Source organism: Populus trichocarpa, chromosome 6, assembly GCF_000002775.5.
Source record: "Populus trichocarpa isolate Nisqually-1 chromosome 6, P.trichocarpa_v4.1, whole genome shotgun sequence".
NCBI classification, from domain to species: Eukaryota; Viridiplantae; Streptophyta; class Magnoliopsida; order Malpighiales; family Salicaceae; genus Populus; species Populus trichocarpa.
This window is the reverse complement of record NC_037290.2, coordinates 17,604,295-17,617,255: the sequence shown is the minus strand read 5'-3', so window position 1 is coordinate 17,617,255 and position 12,961 is coordinate 17,604,295. Positions and strand designations below refer to the sequence as shown.

At 31.4% G+C, this 12,961-nt stretch overlaps 1 protein-coding gene and 1 non-coding gene across 2 annotated transcripts; both read left to right on the top strand.

Moving 5' to 3' along the window:
- The first annotated feature begins 313 nt into the window (after nt 1-313).
- Nucleotides 314-4,209, top strand: LOC18100540 (uncharacterized). Its single transcript, XM_006381786.3, has 6 exons — nt 314-480; nt 567-593; nt 715-777; nt 3,672-3,750; nt 3,824-3,869; nt 3,949-4,209. The coding sequence occupies exons 1-6, from the start codon at nt 439-441 to the stop codon at nt 3,956-3,958; spliced, it is 267 nt and encodes an 88-aa protein (XP_006381848.1). The 5' UTR covers nt 314-438; the 3' UTR covers nt 3,959-4,209.
- Nucleotides 3,454-3,558, top strand: LOC112328084 (small nucleolar RNA snoR99). The gene has a single exon (XR_002982735.1). It is a non-coding gene; the product is annotated as a small nucleolar RNA snoR99 (small nucleolar RNA).
- Nucleotides 4,210-12,961: the final 8,752 nt, after the last annotated feature.

Below are 12,961 nucleotides of genomic sequence, written 5' to 3'. Positions count from 1 at the left end.
TTTTTTTAAAACATACTTGCAACGCTTAAATATTTTATAAAAAAAAATAACACGTCTACAACCCTCTCTATGCTACATGCTTTATCTCTCTCTCTCATATATATATATATATATATATATATATATATATATATATATATATATATATATATATATAAAGGAAAGAAAGAAAGAAAGTAGATCTTAGCATCATGGATGAATGAGGTTATAACGTTCAAAAGTGGAACCATTTTTCATAAACGCTTAAAGATAGAGGACCAACTTGTGATTTACTATAGCTATATTTTTTCTTATAAGCCATCGTGCCAATCACTCTCGAAGTTGTGTACGCTCCCCCCTCCCCCCCTGCCCCCCTCGAAAGGCCTTGTGGTTTAGGGTTTTAACGTCTCTACAATTTTACTTGTCTGTGCCCCAAAAACCCTCGAGAGCTTCACAGCCATGGCGAGCACCAAAGTCCAGCGTATTATGACCCAACCCATTGTACGTCTTCTTACTTCTCATCATTATTTTTTCTTAGGGTTTTGATATAACATTTTTGTTGTTGTTGTGAATTTCTGCTGCGCCAGAACTTGATTTTCAGGTTTCTTCAAAGTGTAAGTCACTCTTTGCCTTATTTTACTGATTTTCTTTTCTGTGTCTGCTTAATTTTTTCTGTTTGTTAATGGATTGTTGATATTTTAGCTGATTTTTTTCTTTTCTATTTTGTGGGTACAGAAAGCTCGCATTCAGATTTGGCTTTTTGAGCAGAAGGATTTGAGAATTGAAGGCCGAATTATTGTAAGTTTTGTACTGAGCAAACAAAAAGTTTATATAGTTTGATTTGTTTTATGGGATGTAGTGGTGTTAGGTTAGTTTGTGCATTCTGATTGGTATATTTGTTGGTGAGTGTGCTTAAGGTTGTTGTTAGAGCAAATATCACCGACTAGCATGGCGTTAATATCATATTGTCAATTCTTGCTCTTTGTATGGCCATTGTGGTTGTTAGCTGCTTAGGGAACCAGAGTATCAGTTTATTTAGTCGTTCAATGGGTGGATGATATTTTATAGGTTGCTGGATTAGAATATTGACATTCTCAACTCAGTTGTGCTTATATTATTTGACATGATGCATAGTCTGTGTGATCTCAATCTTATAGGATTTATGCATCTGCATGATTGATACTTTACTATCATAAAATGCTTTATTCATGCTTAGAAGTTTCGAACCACCTCACCTGGATTCTATTGATGATATTGTCTTTGATCTCCTCCTTTTACATGTTTGAACCTAGCCATTTTTTGTGGTCAATTGAAGGTAACTTATTTCTGATCTCCTTAATCTAACAAGTAACGATACTGTTGTCTTTTAAGGTGTTGAGGCAGTTGTATTGTATTTATTATCCCTTAATGTTGCCTAACTCGAAACCCTTGAATTCAAAGGAGCTCCTTGTAACTTCAACTTCTAGTTTATTTCAATCATTGTTTTGTCAATTAAAACTCATTGTTAACAATGCCATGCCCCATTGGTTATCATTTTGAATATGCCTGTTAGCTGGTTTATACCATAGAAAAAACATAAGGAATGAAGGCAAAGCCCAGGAAAATTGTACTAGGGATGGCATCCCAAAGTTTCCTAGACTTATCTTTATCCCACTGATATATCAGATCAAATCTTATGTTCTCCAACACCAGATTTATGACTTTCCCAAGTACATATGTATATCCCATATGCATATCAAATAAAAACTGTGTAGTTTTCATCTCCCTTGCCATTCCCACATGTCCTCATGGAAACAGATTCAAGAACCAATACTTTTTTTATATGTTACTACAAAAAAAAAAAAAATTGGGCAGAAATCTATGATTTTTCAAGGGGCTTGCATGGTGATAGGAGAGCCAAATTTGACAGTGTAATAATTCGTTTGAATACCATACATACCTTGTATGACATTGAGTCATGATGCTTTAGGTCTTGGGGTATGTGCCACAACCTTATTTCCTTCAAAGCAATGCTCTTTTGAACTAGGTTTTGCATACCAAAATAGCTATCATGGAACCAAATAATCTCTCATCTTTGCTTTTGAGGACTTCAAAACTTTCTCAAAGTATCTTGTATTTGCGTAGACATCACCATAGAAATGGATAATAAAGAGGAAAATGAGGATTGGGTATACCGCACCCCCCTAATGTGCTTGGAAACTAGGCCAAAGAAGCCCAATAGGCAACAAATTCTCATCAAGAACTTCTTGATTATTCTTTGGCCATTATTGTATTGCATATTTGTCAAAAGATTGGAAAGAAAGAATATGCCATCTAACGAACACTGCTCGTGTACATGTTATGGAAATTTTTTCAAGATGTTGCAATATTAGCACCTCATCTAGAAAACCTTCTCTTTCTCCTAGTAGATATTGTAATGTGTTGTGAACAAACGACATTGGATACCATTTGTATAACCTCTTAATAAGACCTTTATCCACTCCCTCCTGTCATTTTACTTTAAGAATCTACACAACCATAAAAAAAGAGAAGATAAAAGATTGACAATCTGATTAGATTCAACATTATGGCTTCATCTTTCATTTTGTCATAATAGAACTCCTATTTCTTCTGGTTGCAATGCTTTTAAATAACTTTGTATTGCTATAGCCTCAAATTATTGAAGTCTAGTTTTTTGTGTTGTGCTAGTCTTTCCTTCAAAGAAAGCTTGTTGAACTATTTTTTCAAGAAGATAGGGTCAAAAGTCCTCATTAGAGAATAGATTTGATGATTGTCCTTGCAAACTCATCCTTTTCAGAGGATTAGCTTTAACAAATAAAAGAATGTGATAAGAGACTGGGTTGTGTCACCTCTTAACCCAAGCAATCACTCACATATGATAAAGGAGGAGGAAGATAGGATATAGTTATAAATGAATATGTTAATGGAAATAGAACATGAACAACAAAAAGGAATGAAAAAAAAATGCAACATTTTATTCATCCATGTCTTTTGAAAATACAAGCCAAACAACCTTATTTATACTATCCCAAGGTTAAATCCCAAGAAATAATTACAAAGTTCGTATAGGGATTCCTAAACTAAATAGAAAAAAATTTAAATTATGATGACCATATTTGCTCCTGCATTAAGAGGTGCATTATATAAACACTTTACTGAGTGTATGGCGCACAAATTGATATTGTAGTATACAACACATTTATTTATAATAATTAGATATAATTTGATAAAAATCAATATGCTCTTTCAAGTGGTTGAACGGTATTATGAACAAATGGTATGCTTTGAATCTGCAGAAGAGTCCAAACTTTCAAGTTTCAAGTATCAAGTATATGTAAAACTCAAGTTTTTGCCTATGCTCCTGTGTTGTGATTAGTAATGTACTATGTGTCTTTACGCAACTCCATCTTAGGATGATTTATATAAGTGCGTGGTTTGCTATTGCCACCCCTTTAGCAGGTTTCAGACTTTCTGGTGCTTTAGGGATGAACAAGTCCCTTACAAGTAATTATCACCACCCAGTTGCCCTTTTCAACAGCCTATTGAATTTCTTGCTGAACATTAGAGGATGGAGAATGCTTGTACTTTTTGGTTTTTAATTACTTCTTTTGTGAGTCTGGCATGTATAAACTTAGAGCATATCCATTACCTCGTTCTGTTCTGAGTCATTCTGGAGTTTTTATGGTTGGCAGGGCTTTGATGAATACATGAATTTGGTTTTGGAGGATGCTGAGGAAGTCAATATCAAGAAGAAGAGCAGAAAGTCTTTGGGTAATTCAATTTCGTAATCCTTTTCCTCCTGTTGTTTGTGCATGCTCTAAAATATATTTTTTATGTTTTACAGGAAGGATTCTTCTTAAGGGAGACAATATAACTCTGATGATGAACACGTAAGTTGAACCTAGAAACACTATATTCTTTTTGTCTCCTCTCATACATTCCTCATGATTTTATTTTTGTACATAACAGGGGAAAGTAATGGTCATTCCTGGTTCTTTAAGAGGAGGTTGAGTGGAACAGCTTTGGGTAACAAACATTAGTAGGTTATGAATGAAAAAAATGTTCTTGTAATGAGGTGTGTCTTTACATTTGACTTGACAATGTAACATCTCTATCGTAAGAATTGCTATTAATTATCTTGGTGCTTGTCAGCGTTACCAATATTTTATCAGATGTACTGATGTATGGGAACCAAGAAATGTATTATGCTCTGCACTGTTTTCTTTTCAAGCCTGGTGAAGTAGCTTTGCAGTTCTTGTGTGCATGCATTTTGTATTTACAAAATCTGGGCATGTTATTTTTCAGTCATATTTCAGAACATTGAATTCTTGATGACTTGGCTTCTGAAGTGGTAAACCTTCATGTAATGGGTGCAGGGGAATCCACAGTCTTACCCTCGTGAATTGTGTTGCTTGCTTATTGGACAATCCCTTGTTTCATGGTTCACAGGTTTAGGGTTCCAGGGGTTGCTTTTGCTTTATATTTTTGTTGTTTGTAGTCCTTCCTCAAATAAGATGCATGATTCTTTTCGGTTCGTTCCCTTTTTTTTTTGCACCAGCAGTTTTCTCTCGGCATTTCTTACATGGTGTGGAATATTGGTTGTAAAATATTTTCCGGCCCAACTGGGTGTTGAACACCCTGTAGTTGTGTCTAGCTGGTGTAGTTGCCCAAATGGCTAATAATGTAACCGGGGCTAGCCAAGCCCAAAACATGCAGGTGTGAACAAAGTACACAGCCGTTTTCTTGTGTTTCCACCGTGCTTTGGCGATTGAGAATGCAGCATTGTGACAAAAGATCTGTAAGACGCCTTCATAGATGACCCCATGGTAGCCATCCAGCACTGATAGGTTTAAAATGAGGGAAGAAAGGTGCATCTATTCACTAGCAGGGCCAAGTGGGTGAGCTTTCTGGTGATTGATACAGGTCAGGCATTGCAGGGTATATGAGGAAAACTGCTTGTGCTGTGGGAAATTACAGGGACCCAGGTAGGGTCCAAGGTGAGAGGAGCCATTGTACTGGTCCTGGTGCAGCCGTGTTTCTTGATAGTATCATGTAGATGATGTGTCTACTAATCGGGAGGCAAGTGCTGACCCATTTTGTTCTCTTTCCACTCACTCGTTGCTGATTACTGACTCAGCTTCCACACATTTCATATCTCAGCACAATCAACACATCAAATGCTTGTTTGTTTGGTAATCAGTACAGATCTTATTTCCTTTCTTTTCAAATCACGGCTTTGATTTGGAAAATTATATGATTTCATGAGTTAATTATATTTAATATGTAAAATTAAATTAAAAATTTAAAAATGAGTAAAATTAAATTTAATTTGTACAAAATTAATAAAATCAGACTGAGTTTACAAGTTTATAGGAGGTTAACCGGTTACCCAACTATTTTTAATTTTATATATATATTAAGGTACTTTAACCTTTTTATGACTTATTTTACTTTTATTTTAATTATGTTATGCTATTATTTCTAAATTGTAATGTTATTTACTAGTATACAATTATTTAAAAAGTCTTACTTATAGAAGTTTATATTGTGTTTTCTGTATGGTGTAAAAACAGAATGCTTTTGATAACCTTGCTTATATCCGTACGACCCTGTCAAAGGATGACAGAAAAAGGTAAAAGAAAGCCAAGTGAATATTGGGCGTGTCTTTTCATTAGAGAAGGTATTTCTTCAAAGCATTTGCAAATAACGTATTTGTACATAGATATTTTTTGTCCATCATGTAGAGAATCGATCAAAGTTTTGACTTTGAGGGACCTTCCAAATGCCCAGAATTTGGCTTTTCAGCTTCATTTTGGCTTCTGACCTGGACCGAACTGACTCAGTGTTGGACTGATTGGTGCTGCATTTAGCTTTACACACACAAAAAAAAGGAAGAAGAACTTATCTCTTTGATCCCATGGATGACAAGCCATATATTGATTAAAAATTGTGGCAAAACCTATTATTTCAAAACACAATGATTAATTACCTCTTCAATATTCTCATTGAGAAATGACTTATGTGATAGATTGCAACAGCACAGCAGCCATGTTTCACGTACGGAATTAAACTCAGTTTATTTTTGTGTTTTAAAAAAAAAATTTAAAAAATTAAAATTTTTAGTTTTTAGTATTTTTAAATTATTTTAATATATTAATATTAAAAATAATTTTTTAAAAATATTTTAAAAAACAACGTTGCTAAAGATATAATACTTTCATTTCTTGTCTTCCCTGAGATAAGGAGGATAAAACTGACCTATTTGCACAATAGCTATATATTTCATGTATGCAATCAAAAACCGTTAATTTTTATATTTTAAAAATATTTTTGAAAAAAAATAATTTTTTTTTATTTTAAATTATTATTTTGAATGTTTTTAAATTATTTTAATATACTATATCAAAAATAAATTTTTTAAAAAGTATTATTTAAATATACTTTTAAATAAAAATATTTTAAAAAAGGGTTAATATTACGTGGCTACATGGGCTTGTACTTTCATTTCTTGTCTTCCGGAAGATAAGAAGGATAAAACTGACCTCTTTGTCCAATGAGGGACATACAGAGCTTTACCCTTGCGGTGTCACCATGTCTATGTGTTAGATTGAACAAAACGTTTGCTTGCTGAAGCTACGAAATTCAACGCCAAAAAAGAAAAGAAAAGAAAAGCTGGGAACCATGAGAAACCAGCGTTTTATTTGCTCCCATCCTAATGTACAGATTCGTCAATTGAAAATGCATTTATTTTTAAGTTTAATTTTTTTAAAAAAATGTTTTAAATTTTTTTATTTTAAATTATTTTCTCTTAATTTTGAATCGTTTTGATATGCTGGTATAAAAAATAAATTTTAAAAAATAAAAATATTATTATTTTAATACTTTAAAAAATAAAAAATACTTTAAAAACAATTATAAATACAATTCCAGACAATTCCTAACAATAACAAGGAGATCCTGCACAAAACTTACTGAACACAAAATCATGCTCTCTCTATCTCTCTTTTCAAACGGTAAGAGTTATTTTTGAACTAACTTGTGTGGCAATCAAAATTAAATCATACTTAGATTAAGTCATGTTTTCGATAATCCTACAAAACCACCTATTGTTTACAAAATATTCCTTTGGGCACCTTCCATTTTAAAATGTCTCAATGTTAACTTCTATTTTTTCAAATTATTGCAATTTCATCCCTTCTAGACAAATTGGTAGTGCAAAATAACAAGAGACGTCATTTTTATGTATCATTTTTTTAGGACCATAAGATGTATACTAGCCCGTATGATTTACAGTTAGCCTAGTAAAAAAATTACCGAGTTATTCACTGATTAAGAGATTGATTTATATAAAAACGAGTGGCTTAAATGTAAATCTCTCTATATCATCATGAGGTTTTTACGCTAATCAATCCTTTACAATTTGGATCATCTTAATTGGGTCATCCAATTTAGATTAGACAACTGCCCTTTTATCTCTAAGATTACTATTCCTCTTATGCTTTCTCTACTTTTCATGAGCTCACTTTGCTTTCATGAAGCTAATTTTGATTGTAAATGACAGCAAGCTATACTTGCATAAGTACAAGCTTTAAAAAGGAATCACACTTGGGATTTTCTTGATTTACCATAGGAAAAAGTCTATTATTAGTAGTGAGTATATAAGATTGATTGTGCATCAAAAATATTATTAAGTCTCTTATTTTACATATGTATTTATTATTTTTATTTCGATTTTTTATAATAATTGATGTGCTTTTTAGTAATGAAATTTCTTTTAATGTTTCGATAGGTTTTTGGAGTTTAAATGAATTATTTCAGAAAATTCAACGTCGGAATTCAGAACAAAGAATTGAAGAGAAATTTAGTTGAAGATTAAAGCAAATCTTGGTTCAAATAAGTGCTTCAAATTTGCCCCAAAAATCAATTCTATTTCAATTCTAGAAAAGAATATCATATGATCTATTTCAAGCCCAAACTTGCCTTATGTTGTGTGCAAACTTCAACCATCAAACACTCAAAGTTTTAATGTCAATCTTAGCCCAAATAATAGGTACATTTGTATCCTTATTTGATGCTTAAATTCAGCCCCAAATCAGCCTCCAAATCAGCCCAAGCACAATCTATGATCTTACATGTCCACACAACAAATAACATTTGATTTATTTTGGGTAATTCATTGACCCAAGAGGGCAAGCACATGGATGGAAAGCTGGAGGGGACATTGTCACATTATTTTGGGTAAAAAAGAAGTAAGAGACAACTCACAAAGGAGGAAGAAAAACGTGCACCAAAGTGTTCTCCAAGCTGGCCTGATTTGATTTTCCAGAACACCTTTCAGTGTTTTGTCCATAACTGTTGACTCAGATGTCCAAATGAGCTGTTCTTTAATGCTCTGGAAATCTAATAGAATGGCCTATAAATATGTCTCTAATAGCCATCTTCAAAAGAGGCTTCTAAGAGGGTTTAATTGCTGTCTAAAGTTAGAGTCAGATTTGTGTCCGAATATTTACTGAAATTGTGTTGTGTTCTTCTTTATAGATTTCGGTTCTTTAGCTTGTAAAACTTATTATTTCAGTGTGATTCAAGTTATTTCATGTTTATTGAAGTGTTCTTATATATAATCATGGCTGGCTAATCTCCTTCTTGGATCCAAATCAAGGATGATGGTGATTGAGGTGAGTTCTTTAAGATATGAATGAATCTTAATGTTTATCTTCTTATTTTCTTCATGAATGTTTTATTATTGCAAATAAATTTTAGAAATCATTTAGGTAATGTTATAATCTTGAATTTTTATGCACAAACCTTAGTTTTGGTATAGAGATTGCTTGATTCAATGTCTTACTTAATATGAAAGTACTTGTTCATTCTTAAACAATAATTAATCTTCATCTTTTTAAACTTCATTGTAATATCTTCCGATCTAATATCACCATCGTTGATATTAGGTTGAGTTATCTTATATATGTTGAAGGAATCACCAATACATCACCATTAAAATTGATTTGGACCAAGACTTACTTTTTCTTGTCATTTAAAATCTATTTACACTTTTTCATCTTTGAAAACAAATCCATCAATCATTTTCAACCAAGTTATTGTTAACTTAATTTATTTTGAGTTTTTTTGTTACCAAGCTTAATTTCCAGATCTAGCTCTCTGTGGATATGACCTCGATCTTACCGAGTTAATTGCTACATCGCACACTCGTGCACTTGCAAGTTAAAACAAGCCGAACATAAAAAGCGGTCAAGCAAAGATCTTGCCAAGTCACTCCCCTAGTCAAGTCTCCTATCTTCGAAAAGTTTTATATGGTCTCAAACAATGTCTAAAAGATTAGTTTGCCAAGTTTAGCACCATTATTTCTCTTATAAGTTTCATTCTATTACTCATGATTCTACACTATTTTTGTATATAAAATATTGAAACTATCATTCTTCTTTATAAATTAATGATATGAATATTACAAGAATGACATCTTAAGCATTAGTAACCTTAAAGATTTTCTCTTCAAATAAGCTATGTTAATGAATAATTGGATAGACTTTTATTAGGCTCATTAAATCCATCCCAAATCTTCAGAAGAGTTGTCGCTGAATATTTTATTTATATAACAACAGCCCATGGAACTTGTTCAAGTTCACTCATAATTTTTACTGAATAAGATTTTTACAGATGCTTTGGACTTACTAAGAAATATTAATACCCCTGATTGACACTTAATTGCCATTGATAAATATTAGACTCAAATGCTTGAAATTTTAAAGGAAAAACACGTTTTGAAAACAAAATAGATCGAGGTTTTACTTGTTAATATTTAAGATAATAGCTCATTATGAGTCTATTTATCCCAAACACTACGAGTGAATAACAAAATATTTATTTTTTATGCTTTTTTTAAAGAAAGATTTTTGAAAGCGGTTTTTGAATATCAGCTCCTAAGGGCCTTTTTAATTTCGGTTGAAACTCAATAAATTTTATAAACAAGTGATAGAACTCAATATACATGCAATATGATGAAAATATATTTTTTAGGTTTTTTTTTTGAGAAATATTGAAATACAAACCCTAGAATGCCTACACATATAAACTTTGTAAAAATTAACATCGACAAGGAAATATGCATGATTATTATTTAAAAAAAAAAGATTTAGCTTTTTTAATGAGAGGTTCAGTCCATATAAAAAGGATTTAAATTTTTTTATTTTAGCATGAACATGAAGATAAGGATAACTATAACAAGAAGAAAATTAAAAACCAACCCTGGGTAACAACTTAAACCTCAGACCAAAAGATCTTAAGTTATATAGTATTCATTCATGTATCATCCAAACAAGCACAAACATATATCATAACTCCTTATTCATTATCAAAGAAATTTTATGCATCATCATCTAAAGAACAAAGCACGTTTCAAAACCCTTGCCTTTATCATTTCAAGTCTAGATTACAAATAAGCCTAAAAAAAACATAAGTTTTGAGTTTTTCTTTCAGCATCAAAATCACACATTTAACTATTTGATTTTTTAAATATTTTGAAATAAAAGGCAAGCAAAACCTAAATGAAATATAATTTTATTTTTGGAAAAAAGGTTAAGTTGTATAAATCCAAAAAATTTACAAAATACTAGGGGCATACCCCAAGTCTTACAAGTCTAAAACATGGATAAAAAAGACCAAAAGGTCATAAAGAACAAATAACAAAGCTAGTATATCGGAAAGAAAAACACATGCATTTTTAACATATTTAGCCACCATATTTTTTGTGTATTTTTTTTTTATAAATGTCTAAATGAAACCTAACTAAAGCCTAAAAACACTATTTTAAACTTGTGTTCATATATTTTTATATGAAAAGGCATATAAAACATCACTTTGCACTATTTTTATCATAAACCCTAATGAAAGAAAAAGAGGGAAGAAAGGTTGTGATTTATCTTAATGGTGGTTCTAGCAGAATGAAGAGGTATTGTAGTGGTTCCTAGTGGCTAGTCGACAGTGGTGAGGTATTCTGAATTATTTTCTCTCTCTAGATTAGGGTTTCTTTTTTCTTTTTAGTTTGTGCTTCTTTTCTTTTCTGTTTTCTTTTCTTATTTGATTTATTTATTCCATTTGAAACTCTCTAGTTCAAAATGAACTAGTTTTTAACCTAAAAAACCAACCTTTTCCTTTCTACCCTATTCGAGATTAGTGATTTTGGTATGATTTTTCTCTTCTTTTTTCTTTCTCTCCCCACTCTTTTCTACCCTATGGACAAAATGGTTTTAACTTAAACCTTCATTCTTTACTAACTCTCTTAAATTCAGGTTTTACTGTCTCTAGAATTCTTCTCCTTCTTTTAGGCCATGCACCTTTATTTATAGGTAGAGGAAGGTCTTGGAGTCTTTTTAGGTGGAACAAATTCGTTTATTGATCTATTTGGGTAATCTTGGACATTTACCACTGTTTTACACTTTGTACAACATGCTTAGGTTAGCAATTTTGGCATGTATTTTCTGTGACCAGAGGGAGGCAATGTAGTAGATCTTTGGCTGAAGATGAAGTACAATTACAAAGCAAGAGGTGGGTGTGTTTGTTGTCAGGTATGGGCGTTTGAGAGAGAGAAAATGTCCTTAAAATTTGGTCGAGAGAAAGTAAAAAATAAGAATTTTAATACATATATATTACTGTCACACAGGAAATGGAAGAAGAAGACCCACACACGTTTCTAAAATGACATTGTTTTTGGTTTTTTTTTTTCCTTTTTTTTTATGAAACATCGTGAGTTAGTGTTTTTTTAAGCCAAAACACGTTGTTTCATTTAAAATGAAATTATGTTGTTTTGACTTGTTAAAGGAAGATTTTGTAAACCAAGTCCCTTAGGACTTTCATATTTTCAAGTTGTGCAATTTTGGTTGATTTTGGCCTGGATTTTATTTTTTTTCTTTCAATTTTACCCCACTAGCTTTCAAAATAATCCCTTAGTATTGTCACATTTTAAACTTCATCCCGTGGCTTTGGAAATACTCATTTTGACTCCCAATTAGACTTTTAACTTTAAATTTATTCAATTTCATCCCAATCAACTTCGATTTGTTTCCCGGCTTTGGTAGCATGTTACACTCTAATCACTGGACTTCTAATTTGTGTATTTTTGTCAAATTGATCCAAAATCTTAATATTTTATTTAATTACACCCCTGATTGAATTAATAGGATCCCTAAATGTAACACCTCTTTTATTTTGGTCTATGGTCCATTAATTGTTTCTTTTTTGGTCAATTTGACTCTAAATTTCAAAATTTCTCTTTAATTAGGTCCTTAATTGAATGAATGAGATTCCTAAACTTGGCTATATTTTTTGATTTGATCATTGGTCTTTTAAATACTTTAATTATGACCAATTTCATCCATTTTTCTTAAATTAAACCCTAAATTTCTTGCCTATATAAGTTTTTGACTAGTTATAAATTAAATCCTTGCTTGATAACTTAACTATATTTATTTTTAAAACCTTTTTCATTGAAGATTTATATTTCTAAAAATGATTCTTTTCCTGAAAGGTTTTTATTTAAAAATGATTTTTTAAAATGGTTTTCGACATCTTATTTTGTTTTTTAGGGGGGGATTTGGGTTTTGAAAAACATACCAAAAATAAAAAAAATAATTGTCATTTTATCCGATAACATATTATATGTGGAACAATTGTTGCTTTTGCTTGGTGTTAAAAGATAAAGGGGAAAAATACAAAAAAGTAAAAATGGTTTTTGTAGGAGGAATAGAGACAAAGATAAAATTAAGAAACCTATCTCTTAGATAATTTTGAAGTGAATTTCTATCCTATCAAAATAAAAGGTACACAGGAACTTGTTTTTTTTATCTCCACTATCTTTATCTATTTTGTATCAAGTTAGTAACCAAATGCTACCTATATGTTTATCCTTTATTGCATAAATTAATCAACTTGGAGATATCTTTACGAAATTCTTATTCACTAGTTGCTT